We start from the raw sequence: 25307 nt of genomic DNA on the forward strand, positions 1-25307 counted from the left end.
TACAACAGGGCACACTATTTTCAACTGAAGTAGTCTTTCCTTTAATAAGTCGACATTTGATAAATTACATTTTTTAATTGCAACCGTCACAAAAATACATTTTGATAAAATGGATTCGTAGAAAGGATTTACTTAATCACATCAAACCAATTGTGAAAGAAACATGCTTGGTGCAGCTGTAATATGACTACTGACTTCTATGGCACCGTGAAGTGAATGGCAACTACTTCTGCACCGAGCAATGTTACTGGCATTCAAAAAGAAAAGAAAAAAAGTGGGCCCAGATTATATTTGTTCACTTGAAAATATCCAAAATTACAGCATGTAAATGGAAATACTACAAAACTGGCAACCAACATGTGTGCAGAAGAGTTTTGCAATAGGACATGTGAATTAAAATGACCAGTATTTGTTCCACCTGTGTATTCCTCACCATAACACTGAGTACATTGAAAATGGTAAATCACCAAACTGTCTCTCCTCTGATACTTTTTTTCTACGTTGTGATCAGTTTTGTATTTAGACATCAATTCAACAAACATTCTCAACAGTATATATTATTGTGACAAAAGAACATGATGCAGCGTAAAAGACAAAAATAAACATCTTTACAAAATAAATCTTTACACTTGTTGCAAAAAGTGCTTCATGAGCACCCAATTGTCTCATTTTTTAGAACCCACAGTTAAAATATTTACCATTACATGATCTAATTTCATCTACAATTACATTTCAACTAGCGTTCCCACTAAAAATACCAATATGCACACATATGTAAGGTGGGAACATTACCTATGCTGCTGCTGTGAGGCATGGTTTACACAGCGACGGCACTGATTGACGGTCTGCCTGGGGCAGATTTCACACAGCGCTGTCATCATGACTGAGTCTACACCAGGTAGTGACAGTCTTCAAATTAAACAGAGGAGGGAACAGCACTGTAGGTAGTCAAAAATACTGGATCCTTTCCTAATAGAAAAATGATGGTCTTGGCTGGGTATAAAAAAACCAAATGTACAGTAACAAGACAATGTCAACACTAAACCAACTTCAACTAAAACAGTCATGCGAGAAAGAAGTGTTTCAAGTTCAATTTGATCACAAACTAATCTGAAACGTCATTAGAATCAAGGTGGCTTGAATTTCCTCTTTGACAGAATAAATAAGTGTCCTTCGTTTCTGTTATAAGGCCTGTATGCCTCAGTCCTTAGAACAAGACATCTTCATGCTCTATCATAAGCTGTATCACTAGTTTCTGCTGCCTCATGTCATTCAGGGTTGTCAAGGCATTCTGCTCCGGTGGCTGCATAAGCGTTGGACCATAGACAATCCCCAGGTTCTCAGAGTTCATTAAATTGTCCTTTTCGAACTGTGTCACCCTGTAAAACAAAACAAGATAGCTGTCTGGAGAGTAGAATCAGGCAAAATACAAAAGCAGCTAAATATTTGGATCTGACATTATTCTATAATTCCCTTATTTTCCAACAAATCCCATGAAAAGACCAAAACCAATAATGTGTTAGTCCGTCTCTCAATACTTTTAGACTTCTGAACTCTTTCTGTGGATGAATAGGCTTAATTATATCTTAAAACAGCTAGACACTATTTTTTTAGCAAATGATACTCAAACAGGAGCAACTGTGAACTTTCAGGAGACTATTTTCATAATAAAACATTTCTATTTTAAGAACCAATAAACAGGTGGTGCTCTAGTGAGTATTTCTGGCAGTAGTATGATGTATGTGGGATCAACTCAAAATAAAGTACAGTGCCCATGTTCATTGTAATGAAGGAATATAGCCTCACTTTTTGGACAATGTCAATGTAGGTCTATGGCACAGAGGATTATGCTAGAAGAGAAGATGTATAAGGCTTTGGCCATACATGCAATACTTGTTAGTAGGAATAATTGATTGTTGGTGTTGGTCTTTACAACGGATTTTAATGTAGTTCTTTACATATAATAACTAAAAACATTGCATGTCCTTGTATTGATGACTTGTGTGTCTGAACTGACCTCTTGAGGTGAGCCATCAGGTAACGTAGGGTCTCGTAGTGGGCTGGGGGGAGCTGCAGCACACTCTCGTGGATGGCCTCCAGTCTGGATTCAGCATTTGGTATTTCTGCATTACATTAGTAACACAATTAGTATCAGAGCACTGCGGGGTACCAGTAACATAGGAATGGCATGGAATAGGCCAGAGTGGAGGAGCCCTTACTTGCAGCTTGAATAAATTTGGAGTACAAGTCAAACGTAATGACTGGAATGGGAAGGTCTCTTAAGTAGAGCTTCAAAGCACCAGCAATGATGTTGATGTCTGCATAGGCACTGGCACTGATGTCAGCCTTTTCACCATCTGTCAAGGAAAACAATGTCATTTTACATTTGGATATAATTAGAAATAAAGGCTGAATGTTCCTGCGTACGTCACAAAATAACGGACAGTGCTATTTCGTGCTGTACTGCAGCTGAAACAAGGTTCTCATTTAAAAGTATGAACTCGTGAACTAAAACCTCAGAGACCGGAACCCTGGGGCAAATAAATCTGATGTCAACAAACCTCGGTCAAAGGCAAGCCTCACGTCCTCTATGTGCTCTGAGAAGCCTGACACTCGGTAGAGACCTTCCGATTTCATACCTGCAACAGAAAACTCATCATCATTGCAAAGAAATTGCAGAATACTTGCATGTTTAAGTTCATTTACTAATCAAACTTCATGATCTGCTTTTCTTTCTCTAAAATTATGATTAGTTATAGTTTTAATGTGAAGACTATTAACTGCATTCTACCTCTCAGCTCTATTTCTCGAATACACATGTCCACCACCATGGGTCGTGTCGTGTTGTGAGCTTTGACGAGCGTGGTGAGGTCACAGCTGAACACTTTCTTTATCCTGCGCAGGTCCGGCTGGCAGTCGCTGGGAACCAGTTTGGAGCACTGTTTGTGTACATTCAGTCCACAATCTAGAAGAGCAAAAGGGAGATGAACAGAGATTAGTCTCAGACTGATGATAACATAACCATCACAAGGGCTTAAGACAGCAGTTTGAAAAGGTTTCCCAGAGTCAGTGATAAACTGCACTGTCAGGCAGCACAGCCGCAGCTAAGCTGTCTCAATGCACTGCGCCAAAGGTAGATAACAGCAAACATGACAGCATGGGCGGGGGCTCTTGTTGTAGTTTAAGTCACATGGAGTGTGCTGGACAGCTGGCAAGAGCAGAGTGTATGTGAGAAGTACGCCTGCTTCTGTGGTGGCACAGCTTGGAATGAAAAGGTTTTAAAAGGAGCCATACTTGTAGACGGGGGCGTCCAACTGAAATCGTTCATCTCAAAGGTGTTTTTTACTGCCTGAGCGACGTTAACGCAGGTCTGCTGATTGGGGCCCTCGCTCTGTCAGTGCTCGCAGAGAGAGTGGAGCAAAAGATAAGAAAAAAAAATAGACGCTAGGCAGGGAGTAAGAGAGGACAAGTAAGTCTCTCCTATTTCACATTGCACATGAGGTGTCTGATGATACCAGTGTTTGCCTCTGGCATATCAGCCTGGCTAATGGCTCAACAACAAACACTCTATTTAGGGAGAAAGCCACAAAGTCCACTGATGTGCACATCAGTTTCATGACTGTGTCTGTGCAGTGAACGTATCTTGTGACCATGGAGGCCATGAAAACTCCACTGAACTCTCATACCCAATCAATGACTTAGATCTGCTGCTATATTTGGTGAACAACCACAGTATGTTTGCCCTGTGTTTGACTTGCATTTTTATCATCATTTACATATTGTATTTGTAGTGATTTCTGTTGACAGAGTAACTTACATGTGGATATAAATGCTGTCAGCGTACTGCATCACATCGCATTTATTTGCACAGTAACCAGTTATAAGGGAATTAGAAAATATTGTGTAAAAGCACCTAGTTGCCTTTCAGTTGGTGTGACTGTGATTAAACATTCTTGAGGGGAAGAGGGTTCAAACGGGGTGATAGCAGTTATAGCTGTGATTATATAAACGGGTTTGTGTGTGAAGAATGTACTTTTATGAATCACTGACAGGAGGATCTTAACTTGTTAGTCACAGACAAAAGGAAAATAACCATAAAAATGGCCATAATCGAAGCACTAATTAAAAGGGGAAAAAACGTTGTAAATGAAACATCTGTGACAGGACAGAGTTAGCCACAGCTCATACACTACTTGTGTGATCCAACACTTATTTGGCATTCTTTGTGTAATATGTGACATGCAACTTTGATGTTGGAGTGTATAGTTACCTGAGCAGCGGACACCCTGGGCGATGAGGCCCCACATGAAGTTGGCACAATACTCGCACCAGTGCGGCCCTCTAAAGGTGTGTACCTGGGGTTAAAGACGCAGGGTTATATACACACACACACACACACACACACAAGCACACCCCACACACATTGCAAGTCATTGCTATGCCCAGTCCAAACTATAGAAATTCCCATTTGATGTACTGGACAGAGAGTACTTTGTGATCCCAAGCTACAGTGGACGGGACCCCTCGCCAAATGAGAGCATTTGTATATACAAGGCAGATTAAAGGATTTACTATGTGTCTGGCATCTGCTCCTGGGCAATCGGATATATGCAGGCAGGCACAGACGCAAGCCTGCAAGTCAAAATAACAGATGTACACCCACAGTGCACCCTAAAAACACAGATAAGATGGCAAATGGAGCCACACCTGCGTGCACGTGCACACACAAATAGATAGTAGTAGACTGATGAGTGAAGTGGGCAGGTGGTGAGTGGACGCTTTTTGTTCTTTTTCAAAGGGGAGTATACAATAAAGCTGGGGGTCATCATAACCTGCCTGTTAACTGAAACCCAAGATACAAATGCAAGAATGCTGATGTGCCCAGAGGCAAAGTATCCCTAAATTCTCCTTTGTATATTTAAAGAACCTTAACTCTATTCTGCTTTCCACAATGTACTGTGCACTTACACTCTCTGACTGAAAGGACAGGACTCTACAATACTTTTCATCGCTACAACTGGTTTTACAAAATCAGCAGCCTAAAACAAAAAGGGATCTATGAGCTTTAAAATCAATGCTAATCAATGTGCTCTGCTAATGGCTTGTGGTACAGTGTATCCATTAGTTCCCCTCAGTGCATATAGGTGTCAGCTGCATGTGTTCCCATCAAAACAGCAACATGCACTAACTATGGCCTATGATGGGACAAGCAGACATTGAGGCAGGCAAAAACACATCTGCAAATGCATCTCTGCTAGGGATTACTTAATCACTGCAAACATCTGTGAGAGCTAATAGAAAAAAGCTGACAATGTATTCATTATCTAGGGGAAAGTGTATTATATATATATATATATATATACAGTACAGGCCAAAAGTTTGGACACACCTTCTCATTCAATGCATTTCCTTTATTTTCATGACTATTTACATTGTAGATTCTCACTGAAGGCATCAAAACTATGAATGAACACATATGGAATTATGTACTTAACAAAAAAGTGTGAAATAACTGAAAACATGTCTTAAGTAGTCACCCTTTGCTTTTTTTGATAGCACTGCAAACCCTTGGTGTTCTCTCAATGAGCTTCATGAGGTAGTCACCTGAAATGGTTTTCACTTCACAGGTGTGCTTTGTCAGGGTTAATTAGTGGAATTTTTTCCCTTAATAATAAAAAAAGCAAAGGGTGGCTACTTTGAAGAATCTAAAATATAAGACATGTTTTCAGTTATTTCACACTTTTTTGTTAAGTACATAATTCCATATGTGTTCATTCATAGTTTTGATGCCTTTAGTGAGAATCTACAATGTAAATAGTCATGAAAATAAATAAAAAAACGCAGAGTGAGAAGGTCTGTCCAAACTTTTGGCCTGTACTGTATATATATATATATATATATATATATATATATATTCCCCTAAATAATGAATACATTGTCAGCAGACATAACATTTTTCTTAACAAAAACCTGCTCACCTTGAAGTTGTGTATCTTCTCATAGGAGCACTGCTTCTCTGGTGTGTCTTTCAAGGCACTCCGTCGCACCAGAGGTGAGGAGATCTGTGGACAGGAGGCCAACAGTTTAAAAGGCTTCCACAGAAGTGTTCCCTTGCTCCCCAGTTTGACTCCCAGAGCCAAAGCAAGCAGCTCCTGGTGCTTCCTCTCTTGTCTTTTAGTCTTGTGGGTAATCAACTCCCCTCCTCTGTTTTCTTCAGACTCCATGCTCGCCTGGTCTGGTTCCCACAGACTCTCCATCTCATCTGGGGAAAGATGTGGAGGCGAGACGTGGGTGCTGTGCAGCAGACGTTGCCGACAACAGCCCAGCGCAGAGGTGGCAGCTACACTCCACTCCCCTCTGACCCAGGAGGGTGACGGATGACAGCCAGCACGGGGTTGACTCTGCATCTCGTCTGAATCCAGCAGACGTCGAGCAAGAAGAGCAGGGGAAACCGGATTGGTAGTGGGCGGCCTGAAGGCAGGAGTGTGCCTCACACAATGGTCCTCTTTCACACGCCCAGAAAGAAAAGAGAGAGAGAGAACAGGGTCCCTGATAGGGAGGGGCCAGGAGATTGAGAGTGAGGGCGGTCGGGTGCTGTCAGGACCACTTCACACAGCTCAACAGCTCTGTAAAGCAGGATCAATAGTGCAGACGCCCTCTTTATAGCACAGAGCACACTCCCATTAGCACGCTGCCTTCCGGACACACTCCACTTCACTTTACTGGAGATAATACTCAACTGCCAGCAGCTCTCAGTCAGCACTGGGTCTCTAAACAGGTCAGTCGACTGCTCAAAGACTGACCAAAGATTCTCCGGCCTGACAGAGCCGAGGCTGTTTCCTCATAATTCAAACAGATCTTGACCTCCAGCTATGTCAGTCGGCTGGTGGAATTCCCCACACTGTCGTCCAGACTGGATCTTCCAGACACTGTGACTGCAGACTACTCACGCCAATCACAATCATTTGTCTCAGAGGACCAGCAGAGCCAGACCATCAACTGGGATTGGAAGGGATTACTGCCATAATCCTTACACAGGGAATAATCCCGTAGTGCCCAAATCCAAGTAAAATCTCACAGCAGGCTCATTTGCAGGTCTGGAGCCATATCGTATTTTGGCAGTGGGGGGCTGTTGCTATGTTCATGCTGAATTTGTCCCTATTAGCTCTGCTTGTAAACAACCAGTTAACAGCACCAGAAGGCTTTCTCGGCTTTTCTAATTAATCAAGAAGCTCTGAACCTTGGTATACAACACTGATCAGTGCAAACTACATGTCAAATGACAAGCATCTGCAAGATTTTATGCCAACGAGCTATTTTACAGAACAGCAAAGTCTGAACCTTGAAAAGACACCAAGAAAACGATGAGGTTGAACTGATTTCTTAAACAGGGAGGAGAGGTCATACAGCCAGTAAGCATTGGATTTGTGATCATAAAGAGCTGAAGCCAAAGCAGAATAGTGAAGCGGAGAGCAAAAAGACCCAAAGGGCAACTGCAAAGCTGAGATAAAATGAAAGGATTGGCAGCTTACAGACAGTAGCAAAGTAAAAAAATAGCTGTGGGCCTATTGTGTAGCAACTATTTCTTTTTGTCTCTGGCATCTGGGGGCAACAGTTAACTGACTGATTGCTATGAGAGTGACAGAACAGGTGAAGATATTTGTCATTGTGGCTGACATTCCTTTAAAAGACCTACACATACCATACCATACAATTCGTCTCTACAGCTAAGTCTGAGGGGACAGATGAGGAATAGACCACTGGGAGATATTTTAGCCTTGCGAGGATGAAGGGAGGGAGGGACGACGAGGGCTCTTTGTCTGCAGGCAGATGGCTTCTTGTCTCTTAAAGAAGAGCTCGGAAGAAAGGACACAAAAGGTGGTCGCACAACAAGCTCTGCTTTCTTTTCAGTGGCTTGGTTCTTTTATTCCTGCAAGGCTTTTATGACAGCACAGCTGAGCGGACTCTGTTGTGACTGAGTACTTGGAATCATGGGAAAAGGGAACAGTGGGCACTGACACAGTAAGACAACAGGATATAACTACCCACATCCCAAACAAAACAGCCCTCACCAACATCTCTGGAAAAAAGAAAAGAAAAATAGACACACTGTGCAAGTGCAGTCAAAGATATCTGCCATTATTCAAAAATGGAAGAAATTGCCACTTTTGTCGTCAAAGGAAACACTGAAAATTATCTATTTTTCTGTGTGTGCAGCTGAAAAGAAATAACCACTTCTAAAAGCCTGGAAATGACACGTAAATGGCTGTTATTTTTTGCATTTTTATAGCCTGCAACTCTCGGGAGAGAACAGGTAATTATCTTAACAAACAACATGACAATTTCTTTGGCGAGCAGACCAGCATGTCAAGAGAGCCCCACTGAGATTAAACCAGCGTGGTGAGCATCAGGAGGAATGTGTCAGAGGTTCTGGCCACTGAGGAAATTCCGGCACATGCAAAGAGAAGTAAATGCAGGAGGTTGATCAACAGGTCGAGTCAAGTACTCCCCCCCCCCCACCACCACCACCACCACCACCTTCTGGGAGTATTTTAATTACACAAGAATTTGCAGTCACAGCAATATGGTGGTATCAACCTGACACCGAGTAAATACACATCAATGTTGACTATACAGTGAAGCTACTGTGGCTGTAATGCCTCAGGGCGTGGCTGTGTCATTGGTAAACATGAAGTTCAAAAAGCAACCACAGACTCGAGTTGTCAGGGTCTCTGCTTCTTGGACACGCAATATTCAAGCAGACAGAAACGGTTTTTTTCTACCTTGACTGGCAGGTGGTTTTCAAACGCTGTCTGACAAATCCTGCCATCATCATAGCTGTCACTGACTCAGATCCTCATGTAGAAAACTTGGAAGGAGGAATGTGAAGTTAGTTTTACAGAAGCGCCGAGATAACTGACAATGTGAAATTTAGACAGAGACGTGCTCCAGATTTACTTGCCAAGTGGAGGTTAACTAGAGGCTGCAGTCCACAAAATTTCAAACATTATAAACTGCAAGTCAAACAGAGAGCAACAGTGCTGGACACTGTTCAGTAAAGCACTGTGTGTTAAGCAAACAGAAGTTAGTCTGTATGTTTCAGAGCACTTGTGAGGGCAGTCCTCTGCACTAAAGGGCTTCCTAGAGGTTGGTAGTGGCATGTACAGTTTGAAGTTCACTATTAATCAATGCACTGCTGACTGACCGATGGCCATTAGGTCAAAAACGTGGCATTAATGGCTCGTGTCACGTTACAGAGACCAAACTGAAGGCGGATGATAATAACGCTGCAAGTGATGCTCCTGCTGACAGGGCTGTCATGTGTCTGTCACTGACTGACAAAGTGTAGGCTGACATTTTAGAAACAAAGAATCCCCCAAAGCAATAAATCTGGTTTTCAAGCTGAGAGACACATTAAGGATACAGCTTGTCAAATCTCAGAAGAAGAAAATATTAGTATCTGTTAATAAAAAGAGCTGGGTGTGAATCTTATTGCCATCATCAGGCCTTAAAGAGAGGAGGAAATGAGTTAAGATTGCCACCTAGTGGAAGGATAGTTGGGACTCTTCTCCAGTAAGAAAACAGACATTCCTCGTTCCTCAATGATAAATCATTCACAGACTTTAATCCGACAACAGCTCTCGAGTGCCATTGAATACAATGTGCAATTTGTCTCACCCAAGATCAGTGTGTCTGATATGCTTGGCAGGCAGAGCAAAGTCCCTTTGGTCATCATTACCTTTCAGAGGATGCAACCAAGCATGGCAGCATTGAACACACCCAGGGGCTACAGGGATAATGTACGACTCACTCACAGGACAAAGTGTCCTCTCAGTAGTAGTACTCTCATCCTACTGTAAATGTACTGTAATGTTCAGCAGCATGGAAGTAGATTAAAATTGTGTTGCTATACACAGGACCGAGAGAAATGTACCAGATAATTTACATGTACTGAGAGTTTTTTTTCCTACATGAGATGTATTGTGTTGGGATTGTAGGTAACTGAAGTCTTTTGATAAACTGAAAACTGTTTTCAAGGCTGGTTCTTTAACATTCTAGAAATATTGAATAACAAATCAAGTTTTGTTTCAATCCAATATTTCTTTTATAGTGTATATGGTGCACTTTGGAATAACTATATTTTGTGTTAGAATGAAATAATGAGTAAGCTCTCTTTAATCAGAGTTCTCTTGCCAATGATGAAAGAGATATATAGCTGCAGATAACTATTATTTCTATAAATGTATTGATTATTTTTGTTTTGTTGATTGATAATTAAAAATGTTATATAGTATAAAAGGCGCATCACAGTTTTACCAAAGACCAAGGTTGCATCTTGGGTCTGCTTGCTTTGTCCAGTCAACAGCCCCAAAACTCAGATAATACATTTAAAAAGGAATAGTTTGACATTTTGGGAAATACACCTTTTCGCTTTCATGCCGAGAATGCGATAAGAAAATCGATTCACATCTCAGGGAGCTTACCTGGCAACCTCACAATGTACACAATGAAACTCAAGGAAGTTAGTCCCCGGGCCAAGAAGAAACATGCCGTAACCCCAATATAGTTTTTACACCTTGTTTTTTTTTACAGATTAAACAAATGAGATATTACATGTTAGGTAGTAATCCCTAGGCGCTGGTTTGTGCATTTTGTTTGCTTTGGACAGAAACAAGCTAGCTGTTTCCCCATTTCCAGTATGCTAAGCTAAGCTAACTGGCTTACTATTGATCTACTCATTTGCTCATGGACACATCAACAAGGAAGATGCTTGAACTTTATAACAGCCTCTTTGCTCTACACCACCCACAGTGCACACAAAAGTACAGTACACGTATAAGATCAGTCATAAAACTCACCCTATCATCTCCCTGAAAGGTGACCCTGCGTGGTTCTGTGCGTCCACGGTTCAGCCTGTGCACCATCTTGTCCTTGAGCAATGAGGTGTAACCAAGATGCTCGTAGATGGGGTTAGTGGTCATTTTGGCGATGTACTCCGCCGCCTTTGTCTCTATGTAGAGAGTGATAAGGGCGTCCGTCACTAGGTCATGGACTGACTCAAACCTCTTCTCACCGACAAAGTGCTTCCCGTCATAGAACAATCTGTAGTTGAGGGTCTGGTGCCCAAACCTGGATTGACATACATGAAGACAGAGGGAGTAAAGAGTGTCAAGCTGAGTGGATGAATAAAAGTGAACAAGGTGAAGACTGAGTGAGGGCTGGGCTGCTGATAGAGCCGACCTTTCAGGGGGTTCTGTGCTGCATACTGATGGTGTTGGTACCTTAAGGCCAAGGTGTGTGTCCCTGGCTGTCTTTGGCTCTCCCTGATGAGGTAAGAACCCTCTGCTGCCACCAGAAGCTCATCTGCATATTCTCGAGAGATCATGCCATGAAATCTGTAAAAAAAAAAAGAAAAATGAAAAAAAATGAAATGCAGTATCTATTACTCTTCCTCCAATCTAATTTTATCCAATACACATTTTTATTTACATTTTGGATGTAAGGATGTAACCAAAGCAAAAATACACACATACACACTAAATACACATCTACCCACCTAAACCCCACATCTGATGCAAGGCAGTAATGCTAAATAACACCATCCTCTGCATAGTCATATTTGGAAAAAAAGGCATTAAAACGATGAGAGTAATCAAGTCACACTCACTCTCTGCCGTAGTATTTGGGTCTGCTCTCCATCTGTGAAGCAGAAGAAGACATATTGGCTGGAGCAGTACGATATGAAAGCTCAATTAAATGGCTTTGTGAATTGTTCTTACAGCCTGTGTGGAAGATAAAGGACTCTACACCCCAGGACAGATTATCTCCATCTGTGCCCTTGCGTCTATTCGCAGCTACCAAACCATAAAGCCAAATCACAGAGTGTGGAGATGAATTAGAGGCAGCGTAAGAAAACAGCTGGTGATAGATGGCCAGCTGCAAAGAATTAATACTTAGTGTGTTACTGTGTCACGCCAGGGTGTGTGTGTAGTGTGTCTGCACTACAAATCAAAGGCTATGACTAAAACATTTTTCATTTTGTACATGTCATCTAACACTTTTGTTATCCAGACCCTCTTTCCATACACCTTTACAAATAATAGTGTAGAATCTCTTTTAAAACTCAAAGAGTTATGATACATAATGGATTTGGTAATGTGTTAAAGCTTTAAATCAACGGTTAGCCACTAATCTCACAGAGCAAGCGCACAACTTTCACTTTGCTCTTCAAAGTATGGCAAGAGTCAAAATAGGATGAGACATGCATCATTTCTAGTAGGCTGTGCAATAGAAGCTTGGCAGTTCTGTCAGTGAGGGCAGCTTTATTCACAGAGCTAAAGTCTATTCTGTCCATTCAAAGTGCTGCCGATGCTTCTAGACTTGTTGCTCTCAAAATGATTGTCAGATGCCCATATGAACATTGAAACAGGTTTTTGTTTGCCGTAATCCTTCCCCCTTGATCCTTTCATTTCCCAAGTGATGGAAAACATAAAATCCACACTCGTTTATTTGCTTTTACAAAGCTTCAGCTGTCTGAGTTGGACAAATCAAGTGGATATCATCCAAAGTTGCAGTCTTATTAGTAGGCTACAAAATTCCCTCTTTTAAGACAGACTTGTAAATCTATCTTTTAAATCCTTTAGGTTAAACAGGTTCAGAAAATGTCAAATTACTCCTAAACTATTCACCAAAATACATTCCTAACTACATTTAAGGCAAAGAATAAGCCATGCAGTTGGAGGATCACGCTTGATTTTCTAACTCTAGTATAGCACTGAGTTTAAACAGTTACTGTATTCATGAGGAGTGGGAGTTTCAAGAAGCAGCGAGCCACTCCCCATAGGTTACTGATTGGTCTGGGTTCCAGCTGCCAGACTTAATCATTTCTCAGTGAATGTTTTCAACGCTAAAACCTGAGAGTTAAAACTGAGTTTGCAAAATGCATAAGCAAGCGGAAAAAAACTGGGGCCAGCAGTAGTTTAGTTTGAACGTTAGTAGTTTATTGTCATATGACCAAAAAAAAGAAAGAAAAAGAAACGTTATGTTTTTAATGTTTATATTTCTTGCATCTGTCTTTTAATGTGTATTTTTCATATTTTGTTAAGCATATTGTATCGCATCTTTCTGTATGAAGTATGAAATATAAATTAACGTTTTTTTAAATTATTTTTATGACTTTTCATATCTGTTGTTTGTACATTTCATTTTAATACACAGTCGTAATGCAAAAAAAAATTACTCAATTCATCAATGAGTCATTGATAGTGAAATACAAACAACTCAAATGTGAGGTATTACAGGTTTCCTATGTTGACTATAGACTATCTGTTGGTTTCTGAGAATTTGCATATTTTACAAACTAAATGGTCAATAACAATGTAAAACCAATCATTTCAGCCCTATACAGTAACCTATTGTATACAGATTTACAGATGTACTGACCTCCTGAGGACATGTGATCCTCTTTGGTCTTGGGGCTTCCTGCTGTAGCTGGTACACTGTTAGAGAAACACATGGATGTTAATTAAGGCCCTCTGCCCCTTTAAATTATGCGCATAGCTCCGTGTCAATTGTAATTACATACATTTCATAGATTTCTTACCAAAATAACAACCTCAATGCACACATAAAGATGCAGGAAACTAAATGATGCAGTACAGCTTCCAGACACTGGACCCTCCTGGACATCAAGCAAGATCTCCACTTAACAGCCTTTAGTTTAGGCTCTGACTGCAGCTCTGACGCAGTGCAAGGGTAACAAGGAACAACAGGAGCCATTAGCTTATATATCTGCAATGCATTTGTGTGAATAAAGACCTGTTGTGCACTTCCCTTATGTTGACTTACAAGTGCACAATACTGCAAAACCCAAATACTTACACTCCTAAATACATACATGCTGCAAATCCAAGACTCTCTGTTTTAGATGTACTTAAAGTATTAGGAGAACTCAAAGTAAATCAGTGAAGCAAAGTGAAAATGGAATTGAGGGATTTGTGCAAGTCAGAGTATTCACCACAAACACCTCACAGCAGCAGCCTTACAGAATAAGTACATTACAATTAGTGATCAAGAAGTGAGAGAAGCCGAAGCGTTGCTGATGTTTCTGAGAACGGGATGTCAGTCCGGATGAAACAAATATTATGTTATGACAACAGAAGAATCAGTAACTGATTGTGGTTACTTTCTTCATGTCCAATTTTTAATCTGTCTAGAGCTTGAGTTTAATAACAGAATAACAGTCTTTAGGGTTTTATTTTTCAATGCACTTGCTCCTACAGTACATGTACGTTTGGCAGTCTATAACCTTGTGAGATGTGTATGAGGACTACAACAGTGTCACCTCACTGTGTGAGGTTGAGCGAAGTCTTCATCGCAGCAGATTCTCCAGGCAGGGGAAGGCTCCTGACTGTGAATCTTCATGTTTTGTCAGACTGACTTAGGCCAACCAGCAAGATCTGGACATCATCCATTCCTGTGACACAGTGAGCTCTAAAAATACCTCAGCTGAGGACCAGAGGAGTCAGGAGAATATAGGAGACTTCAGAAACGCAGCATTATGGGACAATTATATGGAAGAGACATTTAATTACAGGCAGAAAATGTATATAAAAGCTTTAAATTGTATTGGTTAAACTGTAATCACTTTAAGGACAGACACAGTTTCCAGCTAAAATGAGTTGTGCTCTGCTTTAACAAATACACCACATATATTCTGAGGAGTCAACCCATTTCCTCCCACATGGCAAAAAGATTGTATAATGAAGTGGGTGTTCTGAGGACCCTATTTCAGCTGAGCCTCTTTGCAGGTAGAAAATTGTATTTTCCCCGGGTGCTGGTAACCTATTTTACTCAGAGATCAGGAATTTGCTGCTTTGCATTTGTGCGTATGTGAATGGGTTGTGTGGGCGTGTGTGTTGGACTGTGTGTGCCTTTTGTGTGTGTGTGTGTGTGTGTGTGTGTGTGTGTGTGTGTGTGTGTGTGTGTGTGTGTAGCCTTTTGGAGTATAGAAAAATTTCTCTTTGTTATTTATAGATCACAAATAAATGTTGAATAAATAAAAACACTAAAAGCCAAAGTCAGGCCAAGTCAGTCAAACGCTTTGCAAACCAGCATACAAAATAGAAGAATTACTTACGGTAGGACTTCCATATGGGCGGTTGGTAATCCTCAGGGTCTGTAAAACACAAACGTATAGCAGGTTTCTGTTATTAACTCACAGCAGTGTTAATAGACTGTTTCCTGTTTTCTCTCATTAAAATCTCCATTTCTATCCCTTTCCCAGTGGACTGACTGCAGCCCTTCACCATGGTTATGTCACTGTTGTTTATCTATCTGTTATCATTATGCATATGGCTTCACACTGTGCAGCTGCCTCTTGAGATGCACCAGTGTAATACACTTCTAATCAGTGCCTCTGCTTCAAGGACAATCAATACAGATGTCTGCGTGTTTCGCTAAACATCGTGTCAGCACACACCTAGTCTATAGCCTTCGCGTTCCACTTCCGGGATTGCTCCGGTGCTACAGGAAATTCCGCCGGATGCATATTTCCGTTTCCTTCCGCTTTCTTTGTGTTGGAATTTTAAATTTGGTGGATTTGTGAGGACTATGGTTAACTGCTCCTCAGATCTCTGCAGGGTAAATTGTGACAGCTAGCTAGACTATCTGTCCAATCTGAGTTTTCTGTTGCAAGACTATTTTGCAGCAGCCCATGACGATTCTGATTGGTTTAAAGAAATGCAATTAAACCAGAGCACGTTTTCCTCCCATCCCTGAATGCTATGTGGAGTAGCCAGACCCTCCTTCAGCGCTTTGGAGGAGGGTCTGGCAAAGCGAGACTAGCACACACCTGATCTAAATTACCCGCCAGCAGGGTCCTGAAAACACAAGAGTACAAACACATCAATCAAACGTAATGTAAGTAAATACAATACAACGTCACAACCCACAGGAAGACTTTTCTCCGGGAAACATGATAGTGGATTTATGATTATGTGAACACATTCCTGAAATATATGATGGCGCTTTTATATTAGCTTGAAAAGAGGTAGAGAGGGGATGAAGTAAAGGCCCTGTATCAGCTGATAAGTTACTGTAGTACCCCCTGGGTAAAATAATGACCATGTCATAAAACGTGTCACTAAACGCATCAAAAAACACTGCCAGTAATGTCATAAAATGCCTGGCGCTTTTGTAACATAAATGGTGCAGCATATTTAAATTAATGAAATAAAAATGATGTTGACTAAACTTGATAACCACATGTTACACCACAGCAACTCAACATGTTGAGAAAAGTCAAGAGATGTGGTCAAAAGCTTTGGAAAAATAAATTGGAACTTGTCTTGCTGCTGTTTTTTAAAGGTCAAGTATGAACCTTCAAACTCAAATATTGATGTTGTGTCTGTATTATTGTTTTACAAATTTATAATTATATTAAATTGCAATATTTTTGTTGACTCATTAGTTAAAACGTACACCCAACAGAAAGAAATAATCCTTCTTCTAATAACAATCATTTGGTAATAATTTGACGCTATTCACAGCAATTTCTTAAAGTGCTCATATTATGCTTTTTGGCTTTTTCCCTTTCCTTTATAGTTTTATTTATATATATATATATATATATATATACATATATATATATATACATATATATAAATACATATCAAAAGAGGAGTTGCAGCAATGTGCAGTACAACATGGTGTTTTTTTTTAATTAAACCATAATTCTATTCTGGTACAGCCTCTAAATACAATTATTTACCTAAAAATGAGCATAATATGAGCACTTTAACAGGTTTTGACCCATTGGCAGAAACATGTTATTACATATCTAAATGTTTCTGCATGTCCTACATGTCACAGTGAGACTGACTGGGATGACCCAATCATACAGAATCAAACATGGTAGTCTATAGCTATCACATAGGGAGATGACACTAAATGCCAAATGCACGAAATAGCTGACAATAAATGATTCATCCGCCTCTCAGATGTCTAGTGTAATATCTCTCATTAAATTCCCAGCAACGAAGCTGAAGGAGTCAACGGACTGTTTGAATAATGAATCATGTTGATCCAGAAGACACACATTGCTCATTTGAAACATTCCTTTGCACTCATCAGCAGATCGGCGGCGGCGCCACACCCCTCAGGCCAGAGGAAAAAAAAAATAAAACACACCTGAGAGGGTGTGAAAACCAGTGAGCACTTGTTGGATGTGGCCACTGACGTACGGGCAGCAAAACTGTATAACTTACTCATAAATGGCATCAATGTTAAAACCGTATCACTAGTTCTTTTAAAGTCTCTGTATATTCCTTGTGCTATATTTATCGGTTTAACTGAAGGCAATCCGAGTATTTCCTCCATGCTGTTTGTTTTCTCTGCTTACTGCAGCAGGAGCTCAACCGGAACACTGGTTGCAACATTATTAAACAAACCAAAAGCTCATCATTGCTTCTGATCTTGATATTGCTGTTGCTTTAGAGAGAGCTGAATTAATTACACAGGAAAGACAAGATAGGTGCATATGATCAAATGCTGAATAATTATGTAAATTGAGAGCCAGCAGCTCGATTGAGAAGTGGATGTTTTGAGAGTAAGCATTGATGCTAAAGCCCTCTGCAGAATGTCAGCCTTCAAATACAAGAATTCAAATAGGCTTCAGGCTCACTTTGCTGATGTGTGGCCAAGCTGACTCGGAAAATGTATTGTCCTAACGCTAAAGCTTAGTCACTGTGTATTGCACTAGCAGTCTGGAAGATTTATTTCACTGCGGCTTGTTTAAAGAATATGATTTCATCTGGTTGGCTGCCAAATACTCGCTTTTCAATCGGATTCTTTTTAATGACGAATGGCATTTTAGTCTGCAATTCAGCGGCAGCTGCGTCTCGGAAAAGAAAGCTCTTAAGGGTCGATTCTGATGCAAACACACACAGTAACACACACACACAACATCAAAAAGAATTTCTAAGTAGCTCAGAGTTTGTGCAGTGTCGGATGATCAGGGAGAATTTAAAATTCTGGAGCAGCCAAAGGGTTCTTAGCCCCAAAGAAACAGCTATTAATTGTGTTGCCCTCCATTACTCACCAGTCAGAAGCATTCAATAAAATAATTACCGGTGGGTGTTTACTTTGGTGACAAAGAGAATATGTCATGTATCTATATAAGCCTTTTATGACCTGTACAGAGTTGTGTTCAATATCACTAATTTGTGAGTGAAAATGAACTGAATTATGTCAAATCTGAATACAACTCCCGACTAGACTATTAAAGGTGAAAGAAACAAGTAATTTTATATTGACTTTAAAAGCTACGTATTCAGCTGTAGACCTACTGTAAAATACCCACAAAACCAACAAATAGCAGCAGAAAACTACGTAATGTTTAATGGCTGGCAAGGCACTGACATATCAGAGGTAAAATAGAGCTGATCATGCTCCACTTGCACACACAAAATATAGACATTGATTGGTTGTTGTATAGTGTAACAATATATTCAATGTCTGTTGTATCAGAAGGGTTTGCTTTCTTATAGCTAGGTAAAGATGGATAGGTCTGGTCTTCAGGATTTTGAGAACCTGAGGTGCTTGGCACATTGATGCACCATGAAAAAAGACGGAATCACTAGTATAGATGAGCTATAATTTGTTGTTTTTTAGACAGAAATCTTATTACTGTATGTTCATTTGAGATGTTTTCTGTTACACTTCACACAAATCTTCTGGCAGTATGTTGGATCAAAAACAAGAAAATGTATGCTGAACTTCAGTGATAAAACATATATCCTCTCCTCCCTATGCTGTTTACTAATTAATACTAGATGTGACTTCAAGGTCCATCTGCAAACTTATGAAATACAGGTTGCACAGCTGTTACAGCACCATATCTTCTATGCTGTCTGATTGCAAGATACTGGCAACACACTGGCAACACACTGGCAACACACTGGCAACACATCTATCCCAGCAGCTAAAAAGCAGAGGTCGAAAATCATACACAGATGTCTTAAAACCAGTCTGTTTTCACTATTACCTCGTTAGCCTTACATGTTTACACACACACACACACTACTTATGAGAAAATGTTACCACAAGTGTTGATTTCAGTTTTATGTCAAATGTTTCCATGGTCTACATGCACCTGCTCATCTTTGTTGGGGCTGGGGTCTCTGAAGGTGAATGAGTTTGTGGTATTTTGTTTGTTTTGGTGGATCTCCAATCTTTTTTCATGTCAGGCTATGAGTGTGCCAGGCATGCACTGCACCACAACCTCATAGTTCACCCCAGCATTGTTACTGTGTTAGTTATGTGTATTTTTCGCTGCTCTGCTAGAACTGAACAAGCCACTCAGAAAAGGTGGCTCGCTCAAACACTGGGCTACCTTGATGATTTAGATGACTCCAAACTGACTCATGTCTGGAACTGTATTACTATCTACTTGTTTTCCCATTTTCAATACTCAATACAATACAATGTGATTAAGCTTGGCTAGGGAAGCAAAAAGGTGAGATTTGACAAACTTGATACAAAAAGAGATAAAAAAAGAACATGATTAACCCCTTGATTAAAAGAGAAAAAGAAAATAGAAAACGTTTATATTTGAAAGCCCTAAGGTAATGTATAGCCAGTATTATTCACATAATGGCATACAGAAACACATTCTGAAGTACTCAAATAAAGATACATGCAGACCCTCTCATAAAGACGCACGTGTCAGTGGGATGCAGCAGAGCTGCAGCAGGGAGACCATCTGTGTATTACACTGGTCCAAAACAAGCATTTCAACACTGCCTTAGTGCTGACCAGATAATATGTGACAGGTATGTGGCTGCTTCTCTGGAGTGTGTTTGTATGCTACTGGGCTGGACACTATTAGGGAAACTGTATGTTTTTTCTGTTAACAAGAATTGTAGCTGAGTTCAAATGAGGGAAAAGTGCAATTGAATAATCTGATTCTGACACTGCCATGTCCCACTGAGCGAGTCTGTTGTTGTAATTAATAAAGAATTGACTACTGGGATATGTTCAACCAGAATTGAAATACTTATGGGACGAACCTCTCCCTCGCTGAAACTGTAAAACATGCAGATCATTTCAGTCAGTCAGCATGCATGACACAAATCCAGTCCGACATGATGTAAACTGCTAAGGACAAGAAATAGATGTGGTGAAAAGATTTCAAGGTAAACTGCAGCGTTTGCCAGACACGTGCAGGATTGTGTTGAGCAGACAGCCTCTCTGTAATACATGGCTGTAATTCTGCCTCCCTGACCATTTTTGTCATTTAAGGCCTGGGAGCTGAAGGGATACTTTCATGCTCTATCCCTCAATTTTTTTTTTTAAAGCTTTATTTCCTAGAGCTGTCTGGCAAATGGTGTTCTGCTGGTACAGTACATGCTACAATGCCCACTCGTGCCAAGAATGTGTAGGAATCTCACTGATCCAGACGAATTGCCAGAAAATATCTTTCCATGGAAAGGGAGAGATTGCAACATATTTGATGCAATCGTGTTGCAATCCTTTCAGTTTGTCTGTTATTTTATTATGACTGGCCTCAAAAATATAGGGTACATCTACTTTTATTCACCTGTGCATTCACGCTGCAGTTATAGACTTTGTGTACATAATGCAGTCTATACAATACAAGGTGGTTTGTGTACATTTCATTGTACCTAAATTTCAATCATTTGCAGGAAGTACAGAAATAAATCAACGTCTGCTCCTATAATATAACTACCATTGCCACTATCACAAATCAGATGTCATTTGCAACACAAGTTGAATGAACTTTATTTCAACACTCTGCCTCCAAACAACATTACTAGATAGACTTATAACCAGAAGCAGCCTAAATAACTACACCAAGAGCTCTTTGTTTGCAGGCAGAACTGACGACCTAATACAGAGCAGAAATTGAGCCGAGATTCATTTTCGAGTCATATACCTCATAGTGAAGATTATTCAAATGTTGTGTCTGACTGCCAAAGAGCTCTGCATGAAAATAATAATACCCTTGTAACAACCACTCCATCCCTGGCAGCAGCGCAGCTTGTAACCTCTGATAATTATTTTGAGAGCCCAAAAGTAATGACAACCCTCCAATGCCACAGAGAGAAAAGACTTTCCTCTTAAAGCAGCAGTGGTCAAACAGTAAATCCACCGCTTTCTGAAACGCACACATGAGATAATGCTCTGTAAAGCATGTGGTTGCCACAGGCTATATCAGCTTGGAAACAACTGCCTGTCCTTCCCATTGGGCAGTACCTAGGGAAATGTGACTCTGCTGTGTGGTTGGGATGCAGAGAGAGTTAGAACGTCAAACAAACATTATGTACAGTATACTATACAATGTCCTCACCCTGTAATAAACCGTAGATTTGCGTTGTTTATGTAGAAGGAACAAAGTAACACTAAACATTTTCTAGACTCTTCACTGTAAAATTTTAAATATTGGTGGAAACAGCAATGACATAAACCAAAGTGCTGAGTCTGGTATTACAAACAGCCTCTCCCTCCCCTCATCAGACACGCCGTCTCTCTCACACACGCCTCTGGTTGTTGGCAGGGCTTCCACATCAAACAGTGCTGTGATAGTGGGGTTTGTACTTTATACCCTGGCAAACACGAGCAATGTGCTTTTTCAACACAAAATGGGATATACACTGAGACAAGAATGGAACTGATATTTCATTCTGGGCTTGTTTGAACAGCTGCTAACCCACTTTCTGTTCTCATTCTGTGAAAATTCAACCCTGAAATTGAATTTTTTTTAACAAATATATAAAAGGTGTGACTCGCTGAGCTATACCACATTATATGCAAATGGGGTTTGATTGGAGTTTTGTGCACACTGTGGCAGTATGAACTGTATTATGTCACTGGACACCAGCATATTAGGGTTTTTTACAATGTCAGAAAATGTCCCAGCCTGGTGCTGCGTTTTGGAAAATGGTAGACTACACAGGCCAAAGATAATCCTTACAGCCAGCCAAGCGGAAAGTCAATAAGGGAATTATGGAGATGATTGGCAATCTAATGATAACATCCAAACCCAACGTCATATTGACTGCATCTTAATCCCTTTGCACATGGAAGGTGTCCTTTCACACTGAACCCAAATACAACAGATGGTGATGCTTATCACAGCAGTCACTGAAAGCTACTTTAATAATATGTTTGCTTAATGTTTACCAAGCACGTGTGAGACGCAAATGGGGAAATGAGAGGATGTCAAATTTCCTGGAGTATATGTGGTGGCTTTATTATACAAGATAATGATAAAAGTTTAATTTAAGCCAAATAAGGCACCGACATGCAAAATCAACCTCCCTACAGAGGAATGTATAATAATAATAATAATAATAATAATAATAATAATAATAATAATAACAATTATTATTAATATTATTATGTGAACTCTTACCGGAGGACACAGATGAACCTGAGAGGCTTGAGTTGCTGGATGCTGCCATCCCAGCCCGTTTCACGGCTCGGTTATTCCCGTTTGGCCAAGGTGCGCTCACAGCAGCTCGTCCCCGGCGGTGTCTCCATTTCACTTACGTCCCAATGTGCTTCACCTTTGACGGCTCTACCGGTGACTATTTCATGTCTCGTGTCGTCCAGAAACCACCAACCGCCGACCCTTCCCCTCGGCTCGCTGCGCGCCTCGGTGAGGAGTCTGCCGCATCCACTGCCACAGATAAAAATAGTCAGACACGCTACAGAAACACCTACACTCAGTGGATCAGTTTCACCAAAGCATTTCCTCGCACTGGGCAGGCAGAATCTGTAGGTCTAGATTTGTGCCATGCAGACATCGGTTATGGTTTCCATGTGCCACTTTAAGGATTGTAATAAACACACTACACTGCAGCGTAGACGCGCCTTCTTAAAGTGAAAGTTTGGAGCAGGGTGGTCAAATGTAAGCAAGCTAGACTGGCAAAATAAGCCAAACACAACTGACTTTTCAAAATCTAAAACACACGTTTCTTTGTCTTTCAACCCACGGTTAAATAATATTCATGCAAATGCACAACTGCCTGAGCCACATTGGCATATTTTCATTTTTTATCAGATGTCATGTTATGTCATGTTACGTTGAAAGAGCCAGAATAAATGTCAGTGTTTTGCGCCATCTGGTGGGGCTGCATCCCCTACTTTTCCCTGGGATCACACAGACAGAAAAAGATGCATGTAGCCTAGTGTCTGTGACATTAACTATACATTTTTTTTGTGATCAACTTTTTTTATTGGCACCTTTAGACATACAAAACTAATTCCACACCGTGTGACAGGTAATAGCAGATGGTGCACAGCACAGATAATCACAAATTGAACAAAAACCCTCTCCCACCCTCTGCTGTCTCAACGAAAACAAAACAAACAAACAGAAACCACACCTTGCCTAATCACTCTCCTCTAATTCTTGTGGGGTTGAGGTCATTGAGTCTGATATTTGTGCTGCTGCGCTTTGCCATAGGCTGATAATTGATGATCTGGCTTTGTTAATTCTTGCTGTATAACTATGTCTAGAAAATATGCCAACCACTGTTTTATACAAAGCGAGTGCGGGGGGGAGCCAGCGTTGAGCTATCATTTTCTTGGTTGCGGTTGAGCCGGCTAGACAAATTTTCCTCTGTCTCCCAAGCAGGTGTAATTTAGAGTCGTCATTAAGTAACAAAACAATCAGGTCAGTAGGAATTTGACATCCTATCACATCAGATATTACTGATGTTGTTTTATTCCAGAACTCATGCACCTGTTCACACTCCCAGACCATATGCAGGAAAGTTCCAGTTTGTTCAGGTTGACAGAACGTGCAATAGGGAGTGGGAATGACTTTAGAGACGTACTGTATCTCTTCTGAGGAGTCCAATATGTCCTATGACATATGTTGAAGTAGATATACTGGTGATTTGGGTTCCCAAACTGTCTCCCAATTAATTGCGTTCCCCTCAGGGCTCAGCTCTCGCTCCCATTTCTTTACTATTGTGAGTTCTCCTATGGATACTTGCATCAGTTTAGCATAAATCTTGGACTATAATCCTCTCACAGGAAAATCAACAAACCATTTAATGACTGGGTGCGCCTCAAGACTGTTTCCCCATGGCACTCCATAACATTTTAGGGATGATCTTAAAGGTGCCCTGCCACACGTATTTCATTATTTTGTGGTAATGTCTGAAGTTCTACCATGGACTCTGTAACATTTTTTTGTGGAAAAAATGCCTTGGTTACCTTGTTTCAAGCCATTCTAGCGTGGTATAGAAAGCCTACAGGAAGACTCAGCTAGATTTCTGCCAGTTCTCATTAATATTCAACAAGCTAAACTGTTTGAATCTGATTGGCTAACAGTTAGCCAATGAGAATCCTTTACCCAGCCCAACTGGGCGAGCTAATGAATAGTAATGAGCTCAGGCAACATGATGTCAGACTGACCAGCTTTTGTAATTGGCCTGATTTCTCTGCTTATTTCTTTTCAGTGGCTAGAGCTTAGTGCAGATGTTCAATAGCTAACAGATATGACTGTGTGATTGCGGTGGGCAGCTTTTATAATAATAATAAATTAAATCAGTTAACACAGCTTTGTAAGCAGCAGACAAGTGTGCTGCAGCACCTACCCTGTTTCACATTAGCGGTTGCATCACAGTCCACAATTTTCTTCCCAGCTGTGAGTAGCTTTTTCATGTCCACTGTGCACTGCATTGTACTGTAAGTGAAAATAATCTGTCAACACCACCCTCAGTTTATTTTGGCGTTATTCTGCCCCCTAGTGGCCAAACATGAATAACTGCATCATTAAAAATCCCTACATTTATACTAACATCACTATTTGAGTTAGGTGCTGATGATAACACTTTAGCAAAACAGTTACCAACTTACACATCCAGCAAACATGGAGCAATATTATTATTCCACTGGAGTTGTGTTTCTGGCCACCTGAAGATTTAAAATCCATAATTGAGTAGTCTTTTTGCTCAGGTTTGGTCCCAACCAGCTCCTGAAAAATTAATTGTTTTACTTAGCTGGCCACTAACCTTTGTCTGCTGTCTGGTGCTGAGCAGATATATGATACACACACAATGTGACTTTAATTGTGAATTCTCTAATGTGTGCTAATGTTTATTTTCCATTCAGGAGATTTGACTTTAGTTTTTTTTTTTGCTTGGTTGACAGGTGTTTCAGCCTATCCCAGCCAGCCCTGGAGGCTTTACTCACATTTGTTATTCTCTAGTTTCGGGATGGCAATGAGAATCAACCCCAAACCAGTCATGTGGTGTCCCAGTTTTTTATGA

At 40.5% G+C, this 25307-nt stretch overlaps 1 protein-coding gene across 2 annotated transcripts; it reads right to left on the reverse strand.

Annotated features, from left to right (window-relative positions):
- Positions 1-17: 17 nt before the first annotated feature.
- Positions 18-23025, reverse strand: chn2 (chimerin 2). 2 transcript variants are annotated; one of them, XM_039806545.1, is made up of 13 exons: positions 22436-23025; positions 15140-15178; positions 13444-13499; positions 11669-11700; positions 11283-11396; positions 10860-11130; positions 5979-6062; positions 4271-4355; positions 2792-2965; positions 2562-2639; positions 2220-2357; positions 2018-2123; positions 18-1379 (listed from the first exon to the last, which is right to left on the reverse strand). In XM_039806545.1, the coding sequence occupies exons 1-13, from the start codon at positions 22482-22484 to the stop codon at positions 1208-1210; spliced, it is 1398 nt and encodes a 465-aa protein (XP_039662479.1). In that variant the 5' UTR covers positions 22485-23025; the 3' UTR covers positions 18-1207. The 2 variants fall into 2 exon arrangements, with proteins under 2 accessions (XP_039662479.1, XP_039662480.1); XM_039806546.1 differs by lacking the exon at positions 22436-23025 and adding an exon at positions 13604-13739 and having other exon boundaries at positions 15140-15158.
- Between the last annotated feature and the right edge of the window lie 2282 nt (positions 23026-25307).

This window comes from Perca fluviatilis, chromosome 7 (genome assembly GCF_010015445.1).
Source record: "Perca fluviatilis chromosome 7, GENO_Pfluv_1.0, whole genome shotgun sequence".
Taxonomy (NCBI): domain Eukaryota; kingdom Metazoa; phylum Chordata; class Actinopteri; order Perciformes; family Percidae; genus Perca; species Perca fluviatilis.